We start from the raw sequence: 27,465 nt of genomic DNA, 5'->3' as shown, positions 1-27,465 counted from the left end.
ATATATATATATATACAATTATTGCACAATGAGATAATTTACATACTTTGTGATCTTGATAGCCTCATTTACGGATCTATATCGTCATCTAAAAAAGCATTTTGATTGGAATTATAAATGAGATGAGCAAAACTACACACTCAACCATTAATACAACGATACGACGAAGAAACAATAAATGTTGTCGAATATGAAATAAAAAGAAACAGGTGTATAAATGCACATATTAAAGTGAACCAGAACAGGAACCACAGTTCACATTACATAAATGCAAGGTTTCGAAAGCAAATTAAGGTCGAAAGCATAATTGACTGAATGACTGCATATAGCAGGATCCAGGGTGGATGTGCTTGTAAAGTCCTATATATGGCGGCGAAATGTACTCGGCTGTTTCTTATTGATGACCAGTGACAAGGAAAGGTGATAATCAGTCTCAAATTCTTTTAAATTGAATGTGAGCCTTTCTTTTGATGAGCGACGTTGAGGTCGGGCGATCTGGGTCTCGAGTTGCTTAAACTTACCATTTCCCCCTCCGCAGAACTTTTGTAAGCACGAATCCAACGAAGAGATTGCTAAATTTTGAAAATGGTTATAGTTTTAAATGTCGGTAATTAGGTTTCCTCCCTACCTTTAGTTTATTTCCCTATCTCCCCGTCATTCTTTGGCCTACTTTTAGTATATTTCTTTATCTCCCCGTCGTACCTTGGCCTACCTTCTCAAGAATACTTGCTTAGATGACCTCTTCTATCATGATGACCAAATTTTAATGAAATTCAGCTCTTGACCATTTTTTGAAGTATTGTTATCATTTTATTTGCTTTCTATATATGGGGCATGGTTTGTATTCATCTTTATCATCATTTTGGTGAATTTACCATTCATCCTTCAACTCTCTCTCCTAGTCAGCTTCCTCTCCCTCGCTCTCCCTCTCAATTTACTCTCTCGCCCATGGGAAGCACCAAGAAGGGAAATTCCATCAAGAAAGCATCAAGAGGGAGAAGACATCAAGTACAAGAGAAGGTCACAACAACTTGGAATATTTTTAGATTGAGTATCATCTATTTTCTCTTTCATTTAAATCTCCTTATACATCCTAGCTCTTAATAACCACCATACTCTATCGACTTCACCCTAAAGACACCTATAAAAAAACAATCTAACCTACCATGGTTTGGTTCTTAATAAGTTTCACCCAAAGCCTACTTGCATTGTTGACCAAAATACTTAACAAGGAACTCATCCCTTTTTCGTTAATTCCTTGATTGGGGCTCCCATATATAACTCTTAGATTAAAATTTCATTGGAAGCCAACCTTAAGTAACCCTCCCCTATAACCCTACATAAAGCCTCACTCAAGAACCAGCCTTGATTCGGCAATAAAAGTATATTGGGCATTAGCCCGTGGTAGGTTAATCATATTTTGGTATCGCAACATAAGATCCACAAGTGAGGCATAAAAATAGTGACACAGCCAGCTTTTTTAATTGTTAAAAATAATTTGATGTATAGAAAGAAGGAATCAGAAGATTAGAATAATGAACACCTAAAAAAGGATTGGAGGTGGACGGAAAAACATTAAAAAAATTTATGGTTAGGAGAAGGGAAAAATGGGCACTATTTATAAAAATAGGTCGGTCATAAAATGACAAAAAAAAACCCGAAATAAATATTACATGTCAAATTTTTCCTAAATAACAAAAGATATATAAACCATTAATAACTTAATAATAAAGAATTTATGTCATGCTTTTTCGATAAATTTTACGCTTGTTGTCGATAACCTAACGTAACCCTCCACTTTTACATCTGAGGTTTGGGACACAGCAATGACAGTGTTATGGAATTAGTTCATATTATGATAGGATCTTGAAATATAAATACTCTCACAGGTAAATTAATAGAATTAACTGATATTATGATTCATAAAAAAATAAAAATCTTATATATTCAAGAAACTAAAAATCTTTTATCTTATATATACTTTTACATTCGAGGTCTAAGAGAATAATCTGTGACGCTAAAAATCTTACTTTTAGTGATATTTATAGTAGATTAGATACTAAAGTAGGTGATAAATATAAGTATAAGCTAGTCAAACAAAGAGAAAAGATAAGTAAAGATTTAATTCAAGTAAAGTGTATTAAAGATAAAATCAAAATGTTTTTTTTCTTAGAAAAAGATATTTGACATAGGTGTGCGAGTTATTTTGATAAACTTTTGAATGAAGCTTCAAAAAATTTGATCGACCTTAGTGATCTCAATATCGTTAATAATAAAAAAATGTTTCATTTTTACCGTCGCATCAGTAAAAAAGAAATTGATTAGCCTTTAAAGAAAACTAAAGGTGGAAAGTTTGTCGGACCTGATGAAATCCCAATTGAAGTGTGAAAATATTTAGGAGTTTTCAGAGTTTCTTGGCTTACTAAACTCTTTAATATTATTTTAAAAACTAAAAAGATATTTGAGGAGTGGAGAAAGAGTATGTTAGTCCTCATTTTTAAGAATAAATAGGATGCAAGAGAGTGTGCAAATCATAAAGAAATAAAGTTGATGTGTCATACTTTAAAATTATGGGAGAAGATAATTGAATATAGGTTAATACATATTACAAAGACTTCTCATACTCAATTTGGATTTAAGTTTGGATTTAGGTCGGGCAGGGCTATTATAGAAGCTATACATTTATTGAGAGGTTTGATGGAGAAGTATAAAAATAATAAGGAGGATCTACGTATGATTTTTGTTGATTTAGAAAGATCTTACGATAAGGTTCCAAGACTTATCCTATGGAGAGTTCTAAAGATGAAAGGTGTTGATATGACTTATATTCAAGTCATTAAAGATATGAATACTACAATTGCTACTCGTGTTCGAACAAAAGGAGGATTGACCAAATAATTTCCTATTTCATGTTGGATTACATCAAGGGTTGATTTTAGGCCCGTATCTTTTACTTTAGTTATGGATGCTCTTACTAGACATTTACAGGAGAATGAACCTTTGTGTATGTTTTTCGCCGATGATATCCTTTTAGTGGATAAGACTAGAAAAAAAAACTTGGAAAAACATGACTTATGGATGTCTAAATTGGAGTCTAAAGGCCTTCGTTTGAGTGGAACTAAAAATGAATACATGGAATGTAATTTTAATAGTAGTAGCTCTAGTAACATAGCTGTAACTATGGGTGATCAAATTATTAAAAGGTGTTAGCACTTTAGATTACTCGGGTCTATTATTCAAAGTTATGGTGATATAAATGGAGATGTTATTAGTAGAATTTTCACGTTGACTAGTTGAACTGAAGGAATGCAACGAGTTATTGCTCAAAGTGACAATAAAATATATATAACGATTAGAAAATATTATTAGATGGTAGTGAAACCTGCAATTCAATATGGCGTTGAATACTGGCATTTAAAAGAGAAGCATAAGACTAAGTTAAGTGTTGGTTAGATTAGAATACTTAGATGGATGAGTGGCTTTACACTTGGAGAAAAAATGCAAAATGAATATATTTGTGACAGGGTTGGTGCAGCTCCAGTGGCAGACAAAATTTGAGAGAGTCTTCTTAGATTGTTTGGTCACATTAAATGCCAACCATCTGATGATTCTGTTAGGAGAGTAGATGTTTTAGATTCGACTTAGACTTGGGCATATTGTATGAAAAATGATCTTAATATATTAGAATTAAATGAAAATATCACACTCAATAGAACACAATGGAGACAAAAGATTCATGTAGCCGACCCCACTTAACATTTGTTTAGTGTAGCTTATTCCTGGGTTCGGTGTTTTCGTAACGTCGTGGAGGCATTTAATTAATGTGTTTGGGTAAGCGGTTGTGGAACACACTTAAGGGTTTATGTTAGGATATGTTGGATCGTTCGCTGCTGGGAGAGGCCCGTGTTTAGGCACAACTTATTACTCCTCAGCCCCTCGATCCTGTCTCCTCTGTCGTTGCCCTAGATCTGCGATCAAGCTCCCCTGTTCTCGGCCCTCGATATCGTGCACCCCTCCACTCTCCCATTTCTCGTTCGTTAGGTGGTGGATTGAAAGGTACCCCTTCTTTGCGCTCCCTCCTCGCATTTTCTTGAAACTTTTTTTGACAAGTTTGATGGTGGATCGAAATATTTTCAGAGTTCTCCATATACATGGAGAAGGCACGCGATGCACGCAAAATTGCACCGTGGATATTCTTTGGTGAGCACGGTATATTCTTTCACCAATTCGGCGAACAGAGTATATTCTTGAATGAAGATTGGCAGGGTAAAGGTCCTTTAGGTTTTACTCTTGATAAAGAATAAAAAAATCACTTAATTGATAAAGTCAAGAAGAAGATTCATGTTTCACTCTTTAGGTTTCACTCTTGGGAGATAATATTTCTCTCATTTTGGGGGAGAGTTACTATTTTAAAAAGTGTTCTCATTTCTCTACCTCTCTACAATATACAAATTATGAAGGTTTCTAATAGTATTATTTAAAGGTTGCAATTGTTGTTTAACAAATTTCTCATTTCTCTACCTTTGGTTATTATAGACTCCAAATATTATTCGTTTTATTTGGAGGGAAAAGCTTAATGTTGTTAAATGCACTGATAGTCTGATTTGTTGGGTTGTTGGCAAAAAAAATTGTTCTTTCTTGCATGAAGATTGTCGGGATAATGGTGCTTTAGCAATGTTCAATGATGATCCTCCCAATTTGGTGAACAGGGTATATGCTTTCACCAATTTAAGTGGGAGTTTTGTGCTATAGACAAACCTCACAATGAAGAGCCTAGCAAAGTGCTTTAAAGCTTATGAATTTCTAGCTCAAGAAAGGCTTACACTTGCTTCATTCGAGGATTAAAATTTAAGAGTATGATTTGACTTATCTATAGTTTTATGCCTTTTTTAGGAATATTGCTCACTGATAAAGGAAGCATCCATTTATCATGTTCTGCATGATGTTGTTATATGAAAGTGAAGCTATGTTTAAGTAGCATTTTGATTTTTTACATGGTGGCACGGAGAAGTAGATAATGCCTATTCATCATTTTTTTCTCATATTTACAATAAAATAATAAAAATAATAATAACAAAATCTACCCTCCCCTCATCAATATCATCCTCAATCCAGCTCCTCCGCCCTTCCCCACAAGTCATCTTCTTCACTACCGCCACTAACAGACTGCTAAGATAACTCGACCTCGCCAGGCTACAGAAGAACAAAGCCTCGACAATGTTTGCATGTGCTTCGGAAACTATCGGTTATAGAATTCGATCTGCCCCACCGCATTAAACGCCTCTGCTACCCCCATAACCAGCAGCTGCGGCGCCAGCCACAACCAAAATCGACACCCCTTCCGACGACTCATCCCTCCTCTTCTTCCCCACCGCCGCCGTCACCACAATTAAAAAAATCGATATCAGCAAACCCAACTCCCTGCCTCTGCAACATTGTGATCCCGTTGTCGAGCTTTGTGATCCTCCGGGTTACGGGAACGACGACCATGTCATATGCGGGAATGAATAAAGCTAACCCTAGCATGGCAATCGTCCTCACCGAGCCTGGTTGGATCATGAATTGTGGACTGAGAAGATGGTTCATTTTCATGGACTAGAGGACAGAGAATGTCCATTGTTGCCCGAGGACGATAAAGCAGATGATCCCGGAGGTCCAGATGGGTATGATGTGGATCAAACACTTGACTTCTTCGACTTGTTGGAGGGTGCAGAGCCGTCATGGACTCGGCGGGGAGGCGCCGGAAGGGGGCGAGATGCGGCTTTGGAGAGCAAGAGGAAGGAGGGGTGGGCAGGAAAGAGGTGATGCGCGTGGTGGTTTTGTGAGATGGGGTTGTGTAATACGGCGGTGGCGGGGAGGGGAGGGGTAGGCAACCGTTTCAGAAGGTGGCGACGAAGGCTTGAAGGATTGCGGAAAAGACGCTACCGTCGGGGTCGACGTGGATGTATAGGTGGTGTCGGGGAAGAAGAGGATGAGGGAGAGGAGCATTATGGTTGTGGGAATGGCGAAGCCGATGGACCAGCTAAGGGAACCTTTGACTGAGAGGGGATACCTCAATCAGATGATTGTGGCAGCTTCGATTAGGTCCAACGAACCTCCAAATGAACTCTTGGGCCTTAGTGAAATGTTTAGGTTTGATTTCAATCAAGCTCGATTTCAGTTGTTGGTCTAGAGCTATGCTAGAGGCTGTTTAAGTGGGGGCTTTTATGAGGAATTAACTCCTCTTGCTCTGGTGATGGTGTGGGAACAATTAATTAGAGTTTTGTGGATTGTGGAGGGATGTTCTGTTTTGAGCTGGGATTTTGAACTCAAATTTGAGCTCTCACAGTGGGAACCAGAAGAGGAAAATCGTGGGCTTGAGCTAAGGAGTTCATGAAGAGTCTCTGGAATCAATTTGACAGAGTTTCCCCAAAAAAAATCAATTGCTCTCCTTTAGCCATGGGGAAGATGATTTAAATAGAAGGGCTTAGGATTGAACTCAGGGCTTCAACTTAGGCGCAATTAACAGTTTATGTGGAGGGCTTCAAAGTGCGAAAGGCCAATCAGAGTTGGGCAGCTTGGATGATTTCAGTTAGATTTAATTTAAGTGTGGTGGCTCTCGATTTTGGAGTTTTTCGACCACTAGGTCGGCCGGCAGCGCCAGGGGTGGTGGCCAGAGAGGTCAGGGAAGTCATGTGAGGGTGGGTTTATGATGATTAACTCTTAATGGTATGGCATGATGATAAAGATATATGGGTTTTCGCCCAAAAATTGGATGAAATACCTTAATTTAGGGGGCCATTAGTCCCCAGCTCACTTAGGCTGGTTTATGTGGGTTTAGCCTGGTCTATGGGGTGCACTTGATGGCTGTGGGGATCCTTGGTTGGCTAATTTGGCTTGGTTAGGTCAACTTTGGTGAAGGGGTGCATTTGGGTCAAGTGGATTGAATTTGGGTTTGGGTTGGGCTAGTCATGCTATTGAGCTTAATTGATTGATCAATTTGGTGTAAATGATTGTCAATGAGATTTTTTAAAAGAATTAGGGAGGTTTTGAGTTGATTTGGAAGTTCAATTTGATGGATTTTAGTCATTTAGTCAATTTGAGGGTATTGGGTTGGACTTGGGTTTAGGTTAAGCTAAGGTTGGGCTAAGTCCACATTGATAGTTCAAAATGATCTATGGAAATGTCATAAACAGTTTTCAACATAAATTAGGTGTCTATTTTGAGGTTAGGGCATTCAATTTGGTGGAATTTGGCTATGTGGCTAAATTGGGGCAAATTTGGGGATTTTGAATTGGGGTTGGAATTGAGTGGAATTGAGGTTTGACTAAGGCCAATCGAGGGTTTAATTTGCTGTGTAGGATTGTAATGAAGAGATTGGGATCCAAATTGGGGTAATTGAGTGGCTCATAGGGTTCAATTAGGTGAGATTAGGTCATGTGGCTAAAATTGGGGCTTTTGGTTTGGATTAAAATTGAGCTTAAAGTATGGGTCAATTGAGGATGGATTTGGTTTAAAATTACCTTAATAATGGTGAATTGAAGTTTAGAATTGAAATTGAGGAAAATTGGAGTGGACATTTAGGGTGAATTTTGTGGAATTGGGCCTTTAGGAGCAATTTGGGAATTTTTTCAAAATGATTAAATTAGTCAAATTGGGTCAAATTCGGATGAGTGGAGGGGTCGAAATTGGTTTTGGAGACATTTTGAAGAATTTTGGAACTTTTGGAATTTTTTGGCTATGAGGGGTATTTTGGTAATTTTGGAAAATTTGGGTTGTTTTAGGCAACTTAGGTGGTTTTAAGGGGTTTGAGATGGCTTTTGAACAATTTTGGATATTTTAGGAATTTTTGTGGATTTTAGGGTTTTAAGAGTATTTTGGTAAATTGGGTAGATTTGGGAGTCAAAAGGTTAGGTTGGGTCTTTAAGTGAAATTAGGGTGTCAACTACTCTATTTGAGCTATGGATCAATAGAATTCCTATTTTGGGTCCTACATGTATTGGTCTTAGGTAAGCCCTAGCCCAGGGCTAGGGGCCTAGGAGTCTCCCAAAAGGTCAAGGGGCAAAATTTGAACAAAGTTAGGATTAAGGTTGTGAGTGAAAGTGGGTGAAAGTGAAAGAGAACTAGCTCCAAACCAAGGCCAAGCAATCCTAAGGGGACTCTCCTTGAGCTCCCCTATAGTGGCCTGACCTACTAAGTGCTAAAGGTTAGGACCAGTCTATGGAACTTCAAGTTGAGGAAAGAAGAGTCTGGAATTTTTATTGGTAAGGGTTCCATACTAGTTATCTAGGAGTAATCAACAAGAAAGTCCTATGGCTAGACCCTAGTCTACTAAGGAGAAAGAAATAGACCTCAACCAAAAGTGAGGTCAATAAAAAGTTGGATAAATAATTTTCAAAATTTATTGAAATTTTTAAGCAGCTTACAATTAATATTTCATTTGCTAAAACCTTAGAACAAATGTCAAGATATGTGAAGTTTATGAAGGATATTCTTAACATAAAAAGGAAGTTTGAAGATAATGAGATTGTTGCACTTAGTGAGGAGTGCAATGTTATAATTCAGAAAAAACTTCCTGAAAAACTTAAAGATCCTGGTAGCTTCATAATTCCATGTACAATAAGAGACATATTTTATGGGAAAGTTTTATGTGGTTTAGGTGCAAGCATTAACCTTGTGCCATTATCATTATTTTAAATATTGAGATTAGGAGAAATATTCCTTACTACTGTAACTCTGCAGTTAACAGACTGTTCGATAACATATCTTAAAGGAGTTATATAAGATGTATTAGTGAAAGTGAATCAATTTATTTTTCCTGTTGATTTCATTGTGCTAGATATGAAGGAAGATAATGAGATGTCTATCATTTTGGAGAGACTTTTCTTATCTACATGAAGAACATTGATATATGTGCAAAAAGGGAAATTAATTATGTGCATCAATGATCAGACAATTATGTTTAATATTTCCAAATCAATGAAATACTCTGCAAAAGGTAAGGTTGATAAATGTTATAAAATGGATGTGAAAAGAGATTTAACTGAATGTCATTTCAAAACAACTTATGAAGAGAAATCTGAAATGAAAGAGTTGGAACACGAGCCATAAGAGAAATTAGATCAATTTGAAGACTTTTACAAGGAAGATTCGAATTATGTTCGAGAAATTGTTGACCTCAATTTTGAGGTCTTTCTTCCCTCTCCTAGAGCCTAAAATCTATCCCTGGGATTTCTTATTTGACTCTTTTAGAGGCTAGATTGGGACCCACACCACTTAGAAATTTGAGCTATTTCTTCGCTCTTTGAAGTTTTCACATGGACGGTTTTAAATCCTCAATATTCGATTGAGTCGATCGAAGAGCAGACATATTGAAATTCAAATTGAGCTTCTATAGAAATTTGAAAGACATAGGTGAACCCCAAGACGTGTTATGTTTTTTGGCTTGCCACCGTGAACGGTTGATTAAACTTTGGTCGTCACTTATGCGAGGACCCGTCAACGATATTTGTTAAACAACTCCGATCGGACCAAAATAATTTCATTCGTCGCGACACACACAAGTTGAAGATAATTTAATGTGATTGTCGACGGATTTGTCCGGACGATCCCGTATGACGAAATGGACCGCGCCGACGAATGAAATTACCTTGAAAGGACTTTTATTTTGATGAGGTTTCGTGCGAGGTCAAATCTCGTCAAAATCGACAATTTAAAAATGAAATATTAATACTAATTAATAAAAAATGAATAAATCAATTATAAAAATATATAAAATATTAAGGTGTTTAGGCCCCCCTCCCATTCGAAACCATAGGGGGCCGAAAACCCTCTTCGCAAAAAAATAATTTTCGCTTTCTTCTGTTCGCAATCCGACCGAACTCCCTCTCCTCTCCCGATTCGCGAAGGTTCTTCTCCCCGATAGTCTTAACCAACCTACGCGACTAGGGCTGTCAAAAAAGCTCGTTGTTCGCAAACAGTTCGTGTTTGATTCGCTAGAGTGTTCGTGTCCGTGTTCGATTCGTTCGATAAACAAACGAGTTGAACACAAATAAATTTTTTTATTTGATTTGTTAAACGAACCAAACACGAATAATGATGTGTTCGTTCATGTTCAAATCGTAATTGTTCGAAATAAAAAAAATAAAATAAATAAATATATATAAAATTATGATATTTTAAAACTAATTACATACTAAAAAAATTTGTTATATTTTAAAACATAAATCATGTAAATTATCATGTACAATAAATTATTAATAATATTATATTTATATACTATCTAATAATATAGATATTATATATTTATATAATATAAGATATATAATTAATATAATATATTATATTATTCTTTTTATATATTAATATACAAAACAATCCTTTTATCTAAACCCTTTTATTAACTAAGGTAGTAAGGCGGAAGCCCTAAGCCCTAACCCGTGACCGTTTGCCCTTCTTTCCCACGCCGCTCTTTTCTCCTCTCTAAACTACGCCTCTTTCTCCTGTTAGTTTCGGCTGCTACTTCGCTCTCTCTCTCTTAGTTTCGGCTGCTACTTCCCTCTTTCTCTCTTAGTTTCGGCTCCTCCTCTCAAAACCTTGAGAAGCTTCCTCTCGGTGACTGCGATAACCATCCTTCTTCTCTTCTCAAAATCGCGACTCGGTGGGAGCTTAGGGTCGATTGGTTGTGTTCGTTCTCTAATCTCTACTTCTATCTGTCTTCCATAAAGTGTATTTGTCCTCGGCGAGTCGGCGTTGGATCGACCACTCTCAGTATTCTTGCTTCGGTGCATGGTTGCTCGATATTCTTGCTTTGTTGCTTGCAAGGCTACCGAGTCGTCTTCTTTCAGCATATTTTCTGTAAGATTTCATATTATCTTCAGGTTTTCCTCTTAGCTTAGATTTTGACAAATTTTTTTAGGTTTATTTAAATTTTTTGAGTGAAAACTATGTTTGATGTTTATGAAATTTCTGTATGAGGCCATGTAGGGCTTTTATGAGTTAATTTTTGTATTATTATTTTTTTTTTGTATAAAACATATGTATCTTTTTTCATAAAGGCATAGTTTGGATAAGATCCAATGCTTAGTTGGAAGCTAGTTGAATAATACAGTTATGTGCATGAACCGAGAATATACTATTATGTATTAGTTGGCTAAGATGACTTCCTGTAGCGACACACTAATTTATGCTTTTCTTATGGAATATGAAATCTTGGATAATGAATCTGCCGCAAATCAAATCTTGTGAATAATACAAAACCCAGATAATGGATGGATAAGAGTTATCTTAATGGGAGGAGACATCCTCGCTTGTCCTTATTGTTCTTTTTTTTAAATATATCTCACTTGTTTGCATCACCTCCGGCTTTAAGGGAGATTTTCCACTCTAATCAATTAATGCAATTAGATGGATTTGAGGGTGCCTTTGAGTAAGAGTTATGTTTTGATTTTTTTGGAGTATAAGAAGCAAAGCAAAATGTTTAGAGTTCTATTGTCATATCTTTCTTTCACACTTCAAATATCTTACAGTCAAACTTGCGTTGTTTTTTAGAATAATGATAGTTATAATCATATGTGTTATGGTACTTCATTATTGGTAATATAGAAACTTGTTACTAACAAGTTGTTAGTGAATAGATGATATTTATTTGGGATATTTATTTGAGAAGACATGTTCACTCGTAAGAAATGATGCATATATTGACATGAAAGCTAATTTGTGGCATTGCAGAAATGATTTAACAACTATATGATGTATTATTAGTATATTTACTTATGTGGAACCATACAATGGTTATATTGTCTATATATGGGCTGTTTTGAGCACTATTTTTGAGACACTTAAAACATTGTTTTTAGGGCTATTTTGAGCATTATTTTGGAGACACTAAAAGCATCATTTTAAGGCTGTTTTGTGCCCTGTTTTGCAGAAATTAAACACATCATTTTAGGCATGTTTTGTTCCCTGTTTTGCAGAAATTAAAAGCATCATTTGGTTGCATTAAATTAAAAACATCATAATGCGACCAAATGTGATTGTCGGCCACTCCCGTAACTGATTTTCCCGCCTTTTTTTTTGAATGCCGATTTCCTTTCCCCCCTCTTTTTCAACTATATATATCCCATTTGACGATAGATCCGGGGTTGGTGATTTCTTTGAGGAATTTCAGAGTTCTTGCTGTTATTTTCGAGGTTATCCCGGGTTGGTGATTTCTTTGAGGAATTTCAGAGTTATTGCTGTTATTTTTGAGCTTCTCTGGAGGTCAGATTTTCATATTTCTTATTCTTCTTCTTTCTCTTTCCTTGAGTTTATTTTAGGGCTTTTCATCAAGCTTTTCAAGTGAGAATCATATTTCTATATTCATTCGTTTCTGTGGATCGAATATGAAATATTTTATATCATATATAAAATTTTGTTACTTGTTCATAAGGGTTATGTTTTTTGAATCCAAATTTGTTTATAGTTCTAAATCGATTCGTAGTTTGAAATACTGTTTGGAATTATAGATTATAATCGTATGCTCGATCCTAATGAAATAAATGGTTATTACTGGCTCAAGTTCTTATATTAAGCTTAATTTTTTTTCCTATCATCTGAAATTTGATCTGAGCTAAATGAAATGCAAATTCCCTTTCAAAATATAAAACCCAACCATGCTTTAGTTTATGGAAAAATTTTGGTTCAGTTATTTGGATTGTACTTTATTTGATGATATTTCCTCAAAGATACTATGCATTTCTTATGAGTTAATAAAGAGAAGTAAGTGGAGTTTACTGAAAGCACTTAATAGAATATTTGTTTCTTCTGTTAGTATAGGATTTCTCTTATTCTATGTCTGCTTGCATCTTTATGAATTAAGAAGGAATTTCATTATGGATGGAGTTGAGAATGACTATAGTATACTACTAATGGTTTTTGGCATCTTCTTGTATTGTTTCAATGATTGATTTAGAATGTTACCTAAAATGCCGGATAAGCTAAAATTTATCATGGATTCATTCGAGAATTTTCAAAAGTATTTTCCTCATGGAATTGGGGTTTTAGATTCCTGATGCTGAAATGAGTAAGATGCGTGTGCTTTATCCGTCATGGCTGGTTTATTTGTTATTATTGCTTGTTGGCGTGTTTCCCTTACTTGATGTTATGCTCTAGTGTGGTGTTTGCTTTCATGGCTATGTCTTTATTTGAATAATTAGGAGGCTCTTGATCATAAGTCGATGGGTTTATTAGTGCTTTACCCTGTTTTCTTTTGAAATGATTAGAATATATGTTCAGCTTTAATTATGGCTATGAAAAGGAAGTTGTCCCGTAAAGAGCATGTATATTGAAATACTTTCTTGGCTATTGTTAAAAATTGGAAAAGATTTACGAGCAATCAATCTTAATTAGCTGTTTATGAGAGGCTATATTTTAATTGAAAAAACTGTTTAGAGTATTTTGTGGTTAAACATTTGACCATTATTTTCTTTCCTAGGTATCTACATTAATTAGCTGGTTTTTTAAATTTTTTTAAATTTTTTCTATTAGATATTTTATACTGCAATTTCGATGAATTTGTTATTGATTCTCAACATGTATTTGTTTTGTTCTTCTCCTTTACGAGGATTTGTAACTGCTATTATAAATTAGAACGGACACTTTGACATATTATCAATTGCAGGACCTCACACTAAATTCCTTCTAAACAATTCAGAACCTTGCACATTCAGCTTCAAATATAATTCTTTGATTTCCATCAAATAAAAGTAACTGCATTGAGTCTAGCGGGCTAGAGTTTCAAATGTCTCATCCAGGCAGCGTGGGTCGTGTATATGACCTTTGGATTGATGGACTTTTATGCGCTTTTGAGTTTGTTCGAGGATCCAATCGTTGCCACTGGGTTCCTATTGGATGGGCAAGGATTTCAGAACTAACGAAGATTGCCGAAAATTATGCTGAATGGTCTTCGCAACAAATTGATTTGAACGAGGATGAAGATGATATTACCGTTTCTGGTGTTGTTGCTCGACCTATATGGTGGTGTCACGTATTTGCAACACATTCCTATATTTATGAATGGCTCAGTAATGCTCAATGGCTACATCCAACAGTTAGTATTTGTTTGAGAGATGTAAACGAACATTGTAGTGATTGTATTGATCACTTTGGTTTTGAGGTGAGTTCTAATGTTTTATCTTTTTTCATGTTAGTGCCACATTTTCTATTTTATTGACTTGTTTCTTGAAAATACTGTTAGATCCTATAATTGTAGGGCTTGGTATACTTAACGAATGTGAGTTTTTTGTATTTTAAAATGAATTGTGAATATTGTTAATCATGATATTTTAGCTGTGAAATAAATATTTTTTTGGTGATATTGTCATTTTATCAATTTGAGAGTTAGGGTTGTGCAAATATTTTTTTTTTTTATGTTGAGAGATAATCTTAGATTGTGTTTAATTCACATGTTGAGAGATAACATTAGATTTGTTTAATTCACATATGAATTAACCTTGTTCAATTTGAATATTTTAACCTTTTTAAATTCTGTTTAATTGATTTTTGTTTAATTGATAACCTTATATATAGATGGAATGTTTTCATTTCTCTTTTCACTAAAGATGAATGGTTTTTCAGGTTCCTGTCGAAATGGAAGGAGGGCTGTTATTTGAGTTGTTGGGGTATTCAGTTAGTGATCCATCTTCCAAAGTAGATGATACACCGATTGTGCTTCGTTCTTATCATACTCAACAATTTTTATTGACTGTGTTGCATCTTAAAGGTTCCTCGTCAAAAATAAATGTCAAAGGGATCAATGAAGTGCAGGTGATTACATAGGAAATACAAGCGATTTATCATATTTGTGTGCGATTCATAATTTTGTACAACTAATAATTCATATATAGTCTAGATCATAATTTTGATGGCATGATCTTTTGCAGGATCTACTTAGTACTGGTAGAATTGCGATTCCTAAATCTGTGCATGAGGTCATAGCACGATTAGCTTACCACCTTTCTCGGTGGGATGATAGGTAAATAAAAATTTGTCACTTTTACTAGCAAAAGAAGGAAAGTTCAAAGTGCACCTCTTGATTTCATAATTTTTAATATCTAAACTTTCATGTATGTGGCTAAGCATTTCTTTTTGTAAGGAGGATCTGCATATATATATATATATATATATATTCTTGCACATTCACATATTTAAGACCCAATCTTTTCTTGCGTACGACAAGGTTTTTTTTTTCTTTGTAAGAAAAATGTGCACGCAAAGTTACTTTTTTGTAAGAAAAGTTTGCCCTCAAGGTTTCTTTTTGTAAGAAAAGTTTGCACCCGAGGCATTTTTTTTAATAGCTGTCTTTAACTTTTCACCTTTATACCATATTTAATACCTAAACTTAACTTTTCATATTTTAAAAGTGTAAACTTACAAATGGTATAAATAATAGATTTAATTTTATAAATTTAAGATGAAATTCTCTCGGTTATTTGTAGAAATTCTCTAGGTTATTTGTATTATTGACCATTCATATGCGATTTGGATAGATTGAATGAATATCTTTGTCAGATAAGCCATTACCTTATAATATTAACCAACTTATCATAGCCACAGGACTATCTTAGATTGTAATGCTAAGCCTACATATTAAACCAATTGAAGTGCTAACTCAAATTATATGGAATTACAATGCATATATCAATTTGAGGGATAGATGATTGGAGTTAATAATTACTTAACTCAAGATTCAAGTGTTCAAATATGATTCAATGTGTTAAAAGATCAGAAGGGTCCAAGTATTTACGAAGCACATTAAAATCCACATTCCTTTATATATTTGGAGTGATTCTTGGAAACCACATTCCTTTATATATTTAAAATCCACCTCTTTGTTACACATCAGAAGGTAAAAGAATCTTTCTAGAAGTTGTTAACATAGATTGGTGTAAACTAAAGATAATCAACATATAATATTCACATACATAATTGAAGAAAATAATTCATAAACCCATGCCAAATAGTTGGAATAAGGCTGATAGTAATGATAAAGAACAATAGCTTTTACTTTTTATTTTCTTTAGCTGCATTATAGCATATGATGTTTACCATAACCAGCTTCTTATGATTTAATGGATTCACTGGGAGTGACATTTGTTCTCATCGAGGCTGCTATTTTGCATAACTTTTTGGGCATCTAACCCATCCATTCTTTAATAGAAAAGTCGTGTAGTTTTATAGCTAATTTTAACTTCTACAACTATTGTAATTCTTCTGAATTTGTATTATTTTCTGATGTGCTTTTTGTTTGATTTTTTAGGCTATTTCGCAAGTTTATTTTTGGTGCTGCTAATGAAATTGAGTTTAGGCTTTTGAACTGGTACATTCATCAACTTTAATGATATTGATGTCGTTCAAAAAAATATTTAATGCTACCTTTTATTAAATTATAGTCTATATTTGATTGTGATGCTGTGTGTGTGTGTGTGTGTGTGTGTATATATATATATATATTATATATATATATATATATATAGATATAGACACACACACACACTCACACATTTATGTGTTGGGCAGGAAAACTTATGAGGATCCACATCTAATCAATGTAATTTTTAATCAGGACATCAAAAAGTTGGCAACAAAGGTACATTTCTTTCTTTTTAGTCATTAATGTTTTGACAGGTTCTTTTACTCGGGGCTTGCTTTGGGGTATGATGAGGCAAGATTGCCTCAGAACATGGAGTTTGTTTATAGAGTAGAGGGTGTGCTTGTCCAATTATTACTTTTGGAGTGAAGAATTATTAAGCAGAGTTGTGCAAAGCATTTTCATTTTAGTGCGTACACGTTGAGGCAAAACATTCTTAATGGACTTTATAAATGCGATCATGAAAATTTTCTAGGAACGCAGTATGCCTCATTGATTTTGTTGCTTGTTGGTTCATTTAAATTTCAGTTCCAATGAAATAGATAATGTTGCCAATTCACAAGGTAAAGGTCACAATTGAAGCTGATGCAGCACAGGCAATAGAGTCACACATGTAGCATGCGCATAATGAGGACTTTTACTTGATTTATTTAAATTAGTTCTACAATATATATATATATGTATATATATATATTATTCTGTATTGTATTTCACGATTCTCTCACTTCATTATTATTTAACTCATAAATTTTACATTCTTTATACTTCCATTTTGGACATCTCAATACTCGCTCTTTATAGTTCTATGAATTTTGTCTGAGAATTTCTCTAATCATTTGATGTTAAGTTAGATTTGAATATTCTCTATTAAAAGGATTTGTTAAGTAAACTATTGAAATATTACAAATAACTCTCCAAATCTCAATTATCCATATCGTTTCCATATCGTTTTGGCAGGTTTCGTTTTGGCAGGTTTTTAGAGTTCAATGGTCATTACATGCAAGGAAAGAAATTGTCGTCTGTCTTCGACATCTTTTGAGGGGATCTGCCGTTAAAAGTTTACTGGAAGAAATTCAAGATACTACAAATGAAATGCTACAGGAGCAGGAAGTAGTTCGTGGACGACTCTTCACCATCCAAGACGTCCTTAAAAGCACAGTTCGTGCATGTTTGGAGGTATTTATGAACATACAATCAGGTTTTAGCTTCTATAGCTTTAGTAGCCCACATTCTTTATAGTTATATGAATTTTTGTCTATCAGGATAAAACTCGGAGAATTACTCATAATGGCGGGATCATAGGGATTTGTGGGCTGGTCGTTTCCGTAATAGTTAGCATATTTGGGATGAATCTAGATGGAATCCCTAGAGCTAAGAACTCTCCCTATGCATTTGCATCGTTTTGTGTATATATCCTCTTTATTGGAATGTTATTAACTTATTTTAGCATGCTCCATTTTGGGCTGAAGAAGCCCGACACTGAAGAGCAGGTCAATGCTAGAAAACCTGAGATACAAGAGTTGTTTTCCATATTTAAACGTGATGTAGAGACACATGGGAAGGCTAGGGAAGGTGTCTTCAGGATTCGGACATGTTAAATGATGTTGACTACCTTTTATATTTATGGTTTTTTATTAAGTCTTTCAAGTGACGATCATATTTCTATATTTATTCGTTTCTGTGGCTTTAATATGGAATATTTTATATCATAGGTAAAATTTGGTTACTTGTTCATAAGGGTTATATGCTTTGAATCCAAATTTGCTTATAGTTCTAAATCGATTCATAGTTTGAAATTTTGTTTGGAATTATAGATTATAATCGTATGCTCGATCCTAATGAAATAAATGGTTATATGCAGACTCAAGTTCTTATAATAAGCTTAATTTTTTTTCCTATCATCTGAAATTTGACATGAGCTAAAAGAAATGCAAATTCCCTTTCAAAATATAAAACCCAACCATACTTCAGTTTATGGAAAAATTGCGGTTCAGTTATTTGGATTGTACTTTATTTGATGATATTTCCTCAAAGATACTACGCATTTCTTATGAGTTTATAAAGAGAAGCAAGTGGAGTTTACTGAAAGCAGTTAATAGAATATTTGTTTCTTCTGTTATTATAGGATTTCTCTTACTCTACGTCTGCTTGCATCTTTATGGATTAAGAACGAATTTCATTATGGATGGAGTTGAGAATGACTATAGTATACTAATAATGGTTTGTGGCATCTTCTTGCATTGTTTCAATGATTGATTTAAAATGTTACTTAAAATGCCGGATAAGCTAAAATTGATAATGAGATTCATATTTCCTAGAATTTTCAAAAGTATTTTCCTCATGGAATTGGCGTTTTAGTTTGCTGATGCTGAAATGACTAAGATGCATGCTCATTATCCGTCATGGTTGGTTTATTTGCTATTATTGCTTGTTGGCGGTATTTCCCTTGCTCGATGTTAGTGTGGTGTTTGCTTTCATGCCTACGTCTTTATTTGAAAGGTTTGACCGTGGAATGTTTGTGTGCAAAAATTTGGAATCAATTGTAGGTGTAAAACTTATAAATTGAGCTGACTACCAAAATTTACAGGTTAGATTGAAAATTTTCCGGGCTGCATTTTTGTACACATTATGTTGTCTAGCATTGAAATGATCATTCCTGAAATTTTTAATGGTTGTGAGTTTTTGAGAGTTGAACTGGATGCATAAATGTCACAATTATTGTTTGTAAGAGTTGAACTTGATGTAAATTATGTTATCTTGATTTGATATCAAAAGTTGTTGATAACTCAATTTCTTTTTTTGCTATATGAAATTGTAACAAAATACTAAAGTGAAAGCACTATTTAGGCAATAAAAAAGCTGATATGTTTTATTTGTCAAGTTTTATGTAGTCGTTTTTGATAATCATGTTGAATAAATTTAATATACTGTCATTTTATATGTTGTGCATGGACTGTTCAATAAACTTGAAGCCTTATTTAAGGCTATTAAAAAGTTAGATTTTTATAAATAGACTGGATGGATAAAGTATTTAATTTATTTTGTTCTATGCATTTATAGTTTAATTAAGTGAGTTTTAGTTAAGCCACCTTCTAAGCTTTTTATTATTTCAACAATATTTTGGATTCAGGGAAGATTAAATCTAATTTAATATTATCTTTACTTTGTTGTTGTGAATCGACTTAACTGCTGAAGAGAAACCTTTCTTTAGCGATCTTGTTCACCTAATTTTTTATTTTTGTGAAGTTTTATGTTTATTGTTTTTTTTCAAAAATATGTTAAAAAATTTAATAAGATCTCATTTCACATGTTGAGTATGAACTTTTCACTGGAGTAGAAGCCTTATTTAAAGCTTTGAGAAAGTTAATATGTCTGTTAGATTTCTTCATAAATATATTGAATATATAAAGTATTAAAGTATTTGATCTATTTTGTTGTTGTGCATTTATAGTTTGATGAAGAGAGTTTTATTTAGGCCATTATCTGAGCTTTTATTCTTTTTTAATGAAATTTTAGCTTGAATCTTTATAAAAAATATTGAGAAAATTCAATAAATTGGTATTTTACATGCTGTCTTTGGTTTGATAACTAAAGCAAATACCTTATTAAGGCTCTGAGAAAATTAATATATAATAATTCTTTTAAATTACATTAGGTTCCTTCATCAATATTTTTCATTTAAAGAGGATTAAATCTTATTTAAGATTAACTTTACTTTATTGTTATGCATTGACTTAAATTCTGAAAAGAAACCTTTCTTTAGGAATCAAGCTGACCTAACATGTTATTTTATTGAGTTTTATGTTTACTTTTCCAAAAATATGTTGAAAACAATTTAATTAGTTCTCATTTTAAATGGTGTATATGGAACATTGACTGAAGTAGGTCCCTTATTTAAGGCTGTGATAAAGCTAAATATGGTACTAATGTAAAATTGTGTTAGATTACTTCATAAATAAATTTGATATATAAATTATTTAATATATTTATTGTTGAGCATTTACAATTCGACAAGTGAGAGTTTTATTTAGGCAACTATTTGAGCTTTTATGTTTTCTTAATGAAGTTGTAGGTTGACTCTCTTTCGAAAGATATTGAGAAAATTTAAAAAATTGTCAATTAATATGCCGTGTATGGATTGGTAACTGAAGTAAAATACTTATTTAAAGTTTTAAGAAAGGTGATATATAATGATTATGTCATATTATGTTAAGTTTCTTCAAAAATATTTTGGATTTGTGGAGAATTAAATCTAATTTTAGATTAACTTTACTTTGTTGTCGTGCAATGATTCTTTACTGAAGTTAAAACTCACAAGTATGTATCAAAATGACATAAATTATTGTTAAGTCGTTAAAATACAATAATATGTTACTTGATATGTTCTGTATGATGTAATCACTATATAAAATCCCGATTTAAGTTTCTTAGAATGTTTAAATTTGCTAGTTAATCAAAAATATCTTGGTTTACTCATAAATATATTTGATTTAAGAAGTATTTAATCATGCAATGACTCTTTACTGAAGTTAAAACTCATAAGTATGTATCAAAACTACATAAAATATTGTTTTTATGAATTTTTAGGTCGAATTTCTTTGTTAAGTTGTTAAAATACAATAATTTCAATAAACAATCACTTTACTTCAGAAAACTTTGGAATAATTTCAATAAACAATCACTTGCCGTTTATGGTGCAATCACTAACATAAAATTTTGATTAAAGGCCTTTGTAAAAGGTAAAAATGAGGTGATAATGTAAAATGAGGTTTTGTTTATTCATAAATATAGTACACGTATGAAGTAATAAATCAATTTTGTTGTTGTGCATTGACCATTTTCTTAAGTAAAACCTTTTTAGAGGGCATCAATTGTAAAGTTTTCACTTAACCTTCATCAATTGAAAGTTGAAATATGGTGATAATGTAAAGTTTGGTCATGGTTCTTCATAAATATATTGAGTTAAGGAAGTATTTTATCTATTATTTTGTGCATTGACTGTTTACAAAGGTCAAACCTTTTTTCATGGCACCATCCGAAATTTTATGTGATCTTCATGAAATTGTAGGTTTACCATCTTCAAAAAGAGGTTGACAAAATGCAATAAATTTTCATTTTACATGCTTTGTATAAATTCATTATAGGAGTATGTACCTTATTTATGGGTTTTTAGAAAGCTGATGGAAGGTAATTATGTCGTTAAGTCAGTTTTACTCGTTAATGTTTTTTATCTATGAAAAATTAACTGTTTTATAAAGTTTGCTATACTTTCTTAATGTGCAATATTTGTTTTCTAAAGTGAAACATTTATTTAACGAACTAGTGCACATTAACTGATATTCTTATGAAGTTTTGGGTTGACATTATTTGGAAAAATATTGATAAAATTTAATATTTTTTTGATTTTATATTTTGTGCATGGATTGATCACTAAAGAAGAAGCATGGTTTATGCCTTTATGATAACTGAAATGTGGTGATAATGTAAAGTTACATCATGTTTCTTCATAAATATATTTAATTAAGGAAGTACTTGTATTTTATTGCTGGGCTTTGACAAATTGCTCAAGTGAAACCTTTTTTTAGGGAACTATCTGAACTTTTTTATAATCTTCATGAAGTTTTAGGTTAACCTTCTTCAAAAAATTTTTGACTAATGGCAATAAATCTCAGTCTTACATGTGGTGTATGTGAATTCTGAGAAGGGTGAAACATTTTAATTATGTCAAGTTAGGTTAGGTTTATTCATCAACATTTTTATTTAAAAAAGATTTTAAGTGTATTATATGATTTGCTTTTCTTTCTTGATATGCAATGTTTCTTTGCTGAATTGAAACTTTTATATATGGACCAACACATATTTTCGGTTTTTTTAATGAAGTTTTAGGTTGAAATCATCAAGGAAAATGTTGAAAAAATTCAATATTTAGCTTTTTTACATGTGTATGGATTGATCACTATAATTGAAGCAAGATTTATGGCTTAGTCAAAATCTGAAATGTGGTGATAATGTAAAGTTTGGTCATGTTTCTTCATAAATATTTGAATTAATGAAGTATTTTATCTGTTTTATTGTTGTGCATTGATTGTTTGCAAAAGTCAAACCTTTTTTAGGGGAGCCTTCTGAGTTGTTACATGATCTTCCTGAAGTTTCATTATACATGCTTTGTAGGGATTTATTATTGAATTACATTCCTTAATTATGGGTTCTGAGAAGGCTGATACCTGGTAATTATGCCAAGTTACGTTAGAGTTGTTCATCAATATTTTTTATTTATGGAAGATTAAGTGTATTATAGGATTTACTTTACTTTCTTGATGCAAAATGTTTGGTTCTAAAATGAAACATTTATTTAATGCACTAGTATATATTATCTGTTACTTTCATGAAGTTTTAGGTTGGCCTTATTCAGAAAAATATTTCAACAAAATTCAATATTTTGTCATTTTACATGTTGTTGTGTATGATTTGATTACTAAAGTGAAAGCATGATTTTTGGCTTTGTGAAAGTTGAAATGTGGCGATAATGTAAAGTTAGGTAATGTTTTTTCATAATTATATTGAATTTTAAAGTATTTAATATATTTTTTTTTGATAAAGTGAAAGCATGATTTTTGGCTTTGTGAATGTTGAAATGTGGCCATAATGTAGAGTTAGGTAATGGTTTTTCATAATTATAAAGTATTTTTATCTATTTTGTTGTTGTGCATTAATTGCTTGCTAAAATCAAATCTTTTTTTAGGAAACCATCTAGCTGTTATGTGATATTCATGAAGTTTTAAGTTGATCTTTTTTAGTAGTTGATCTTATTTAGAAAAATGTTGACAGACTAAAATAACTTTTTATTTTACATGTTGTGTATGAAATTATTATTAAGTAAATAATTTATTTACTGGTTTTGAGAATGCTGATGCATGGAAATTAAGCCAAGTTAGGTTAGTTTATTAATCAATATTTTTGTTCTATGGATGATGTTAAATTAGGAAGTTTCTTTTCCTAAATAAATTGAGTTTATAAATTATTTTATCTATTATGTTGATTTGCAGTGATTGTTTGTTGAAGTCAAACCTTTTTAGGGAACCTTTTGAGACATTTTGTGATCTTCATGAAGTTTTAGGTTGATCTTCGTTGACCTCAAATTGGAATTTGGTGAGGTCTTTCTTTCCTCTTAGCACTTAGGATCTAGCTGTAGGACATTCTTTTTGACTATCCTAGAACACTAGATATGGAACCCATCTACATAAAAATTCAAATCACTTCCTTGCTCTTTTTGAAAGCCTGCTTAGATGGCATGAACCTCCAACACTTTGAAGGTTGAGACCAACATGTGAGGATTCAATGATGAGTCCCCATAAGACTGTTGAACCAGGGCAACCCTGGGTGACTAGGGTTTGGTCTCTCACACACTAAAGCACATCACAATTCCTCACTTGTCCTAAAATCCAAAAATCACACTCATTTAACTCATCACAATTCCTCACTTGGTCTCTCAAATCAATCCAAATTTACACCAAATTCATTTTAATTTCACCCAATTTCAAACCCAAATTGAATATCAACTTATTCAACCCCAATATACACTAATTTGGAGCCCAATTGAACCAACCTCCAAACCCTAATTTTCATTTTGGGCCAAAATCCCCAATTTGACCATACCTCCAAATTTCATCAAATTGAATTCGATAACCTATCCAATTCTCGCAATTTTGAATCCTACACTCTTCATAACACTCTCCTAAACCAATTTGACCCTCAATTGGTCTAGACCCAAACTCAAAACTAGCCTAAATCCAAGCCCAAATCAAATGCCCCAATATTAATCCTAAGCCGAAATTTCATTAAATCAAGCCTTGCAATCAATTCAATTCCCCCAAGTTCACTTCCTTAATTCTTCATGACATCCCTCTAGACCAATTGGACCATTCAATCAATTTCTAAGCCAAGCCCAAGTTCAATTTCTAGCCCAAGCCCTAACAAGCCTAAGCTCTAAATTAATTTAAACAATTTGATTTGACCAAGCCTAATCATCTCTGACATTCCTAAGACCCCTAGGATGCTAATCAAACCATCCCTGAACAATATCTTGAGTTATGGATCGTGTCCCCCAAATCATGTAATCTTTCACCCTAATTTGGCTAATCCCACTTTTCAATGCTACCCTCAAGCCCCAATGTAATCACCATTAAACCTTCTGTTACCTTCTTTGAACAAGTTAGCTGATACATATAAAATATATAGCATTTATGTACACATTTTATACTTAATTTTGAGGATATTGCGCTTTAATGGAAGGTTGATCACGCCCGAAAGCTTCGCGTTGGTCGTCACCGCCAATTCTCGTCATCGTGTCGTTGTTTTGTTGTTGTTGTTTGAAAGGAGTCGCCACTTTCTTTATCTATTTTATTGCCCTAATCTTCAAGTAACTTATTCTTTTGAATCACGTGAGAGATTCTCAGATGTTAAGAAACCATGAGAAAGAAGAAAATGACTATAATAGAAAACATAAGAAAAAGAAGTGTTAGGATGGTTTTCATTATGATAGTCATTATAGAGAAAATGATTTCTCGTATAAAGAAAAAGAAAACCACATGAAGAATTAGAATTTGGTAACCAGAGATTTTAGGTGCATTACCTATTCTGAGTTCTAAACATCAATTGTTTAATCAAGGTTTTGTATTCTCAGTTAGTCTTAGAAATCTATAGAAATCTATTTCCCTAGCAATTCAACAGACAAAAAACTAACAATATTTCTCAGCCTTAAAAGTTCAACTTATAAACTAGTTGAACAAAATCTTTTGCATGATAAAATTTTTTACTAAAAACATTCAGCCCCTATTTAAATTACATTTGTAGATGGAGGTATTACATCTCAAAGCACGAATTCCCATAAATGTAAGTTTTTTTACTTTGAAAACCATATGGTCATTCAAACTACTCTAGTAAAAGGAAAAGAAAATGTTCATGTCGATTAAGAGTTCTCTGAAAATAATTTGAAAAATAGCTTGAATACTTTGCATTACTTCAGATTTCAGGACATTATATGACGAAAGATTTTGAAACTTCATTAGAATAAAAACACAAATCTAGATTCCAGATATTCACAAAAAATATTAATTCCATTCAAAATGCTTTTTCCCTGAAAAAACTTCTCTTAATAATGGGAGAGCTGACTCATTTGGATCCAAATTCAAAACTAAATCCACCACAAGCAGCCTTCTCAGCAAACCATAAGAACAGGCGAGCAACTAAGATTTAACAACTTTAATGAGTCCTAGATGAACAGAGGCTAGTATCAGATCACGTGGTAGGTGCAACTTCATGTTTACTTCAAGTAATACCTTTTATACAGAAAAACAAGTCAAACAACTTTCATGTACTTCTTTCAATTTGTGTCCTCACAATTTTGTTCTAAAGCTTCAATCCGTTTGATCATAATTTTCTTATGAGATGATAAATGGGACCCATAAAATTTGGGTCAAAGATTTAGCAATCTCCGCCTTGACATGAATTTCCAAAGAACGTAGAATAGACATTCTCCACCTCTTCGACAAAGTAATAAAGTTCAATAATGAACACTAGCGAAGTTTCAGTAATACTCAAACTTCATTATTGGAACTATTTAGGTCATCGTATTGTCAAGATGTACACTTGGGGAGTTAATTTGTTATTTCAAAAGTTGGGAGAACGAGAGCAAGAGAAAGACATTGTGAAGTAGCCACGTCTTAGCCAAGCAAAGTACAAGGAGAAGAAGAACTGCGACCTTTCTATGCAAAGGATGAGGAAGAACTAAGGGCTTCATGTGCAGGTGCTTGTGTTTGTAATCAACGTCCCTGCTTTCTATAAATTTGTCGGAGATTATCGAGTCTGGCACTATGTTTTTTCGGCATGCATGGAGGAGGAGAATTGATTGAAGTTGAAGAAGAAAGGAGAAGAGAAGGCAATGGCTCGGTATCGTGTGTGAAGTGGAGAGCTGGCCCTGACAAACCCTTGTAGAGCGGCTCTGGTGCAAAGAGGAAGGAGGAAAGAGAACAACCGTATGCAAGTGCAGTGCTAGGTTGAGCTGCAACAAAAAGCAGAGGAGGAATAGGCAAATGCATGTGTTAGAGCAGTCGACCGAGGCTTATAAAAGGAGAGTTTAAGATTTAAGTTTATTTAATTAAAAAAATGTGATATATATATATATATATATATATATATATATAACATGAGTTATGATACGCCACCAACAAATTATCATAACCCAGCACGAATCTCGATGCAATATTTTGAGCACGAACATTCAAACTTTGATTACGAGTCATCCGGAATTCCGATTTCAGCAAAATTATAGTCAAATTGATCAGCTCGATGAAACGGATCTAATGATATAAAAATTAGTCCAATCCGAGTCAAATCAGGCTCGAATCAAGTTATTAAACCACTACTATGAGATTTTCGGAGGCATTTGAAAGGTCAAAAGGATGTCGAATCTAGCGAGTTTACAGTCAAATCGAGCGTCTTGAAAAGACGAATCCAACGAGCCCAAGATTGCTCAATTCCGACATCGTTAAGGCACTCAAATGTCTATCAAACGTCATCTGATCAAGGGAAGCTCTCTGGATCGTCCGATCAAAATGGTTCATATTCCTGCATTAATTGCACTCAAAACACTATAAATATAGCCTCACCCCTCACATGAAAGGGGGAGAGGCTTAAGAGAGAACTTGAGGATTTGAGAAGGAGTTCAAGTCCAAGATCATCCTCCCCACCCCTCCCCTCCGCCAACCACCGCTTACTGGACGTCATCAGTCGACGTCATAACGTGGAAAGCTAGTAACCATTTCCCGCCTGTGGGACAAAAGACATCTGTAATCATCAACTTATAGTGAATTTTTACAATTGGGTCAGACCCCGTGGTTTTTCCCTTTTTACGGGTTTTCCACGTAAAAACTTCTAGTGTGATCATTTTTTATCTGAGTGTATGTTGAATCCTCGTGCAACGCTAAGACGATAATCGATTACTCTACCGCCACGAATTTTCTAGAACGCATCAGTTTAGCACCGTCTGTGGGAAAGTTTCAATCCCACAACTAAAGAAT

General features: G+C 33.5%; 1 protein-coding gene across 2 annotated transcripts; it reads left to right on the top strand.

Annotated features, from left to right (window-relative positions):
- Positions 1–10,407: 10,407 nt before the first annotated feature.
- LOC110020894 lies at positions 10,408–17,998 on the top strand. 2 transcript variants are annotated; one of them, XM_020719172.1, is made up of 8 exons: positions 10,759–10,836; positions 13,640–14,134; positions 14,596–14,784; positions 14,901–14,992; positions 16,277–16,336; positions 16,537–16,606; positions 17,360–17,563; positions 17,650–17,998. In XM_020719172.1, exons 2-8 carry the CDS (start codon positions 13,760–13,762, stop codon positions 17,983–17,985), a joined length of 1,326 nt encoding a protein of 441 aa, XP_020574831.1. In that variant the 5' UTR covers positions 10,759–10,836; positions 13,640–13,759; the 3' UTR covers positions 17,986–17,998. The 2 variants fall into 2 exon arrangements, with proteins under 2 accessions (XP_020574832.1, XP_020574831.1); XM_020719173.1 differs by lacking the exon at positions 13,640–14,134 and having other exon boundaries at positions 10,408–10,836.
- The last annotated feature ends 9,467 nt before the right edge of the window (positions 17,999–27,465 follow it).

Source organism: Phalaenopsis equestris, unplaced genomic scaffold (genome assembly GCF_001263595.1).
Source record: "Phalaenopsis equestris unplaced genomic scaffold, ASM126359v1 Scaffold000107, whole genome shotgun sequence".
In the NCBI taxonomy this organism is placed as follows: domain Eukaryota; kingdom Viridiplantae; phylum Streptophyta; class Magnoliopsida; order Asparagales; family Orchidaceae; genus Phalaenopsis; species Phalaenopsis equestris.
The sequence above is the reverse complement of the archived record's forward strand: the minus strand, read 5'-3'. Positions and strand labels throughout refer to the sequence as shown.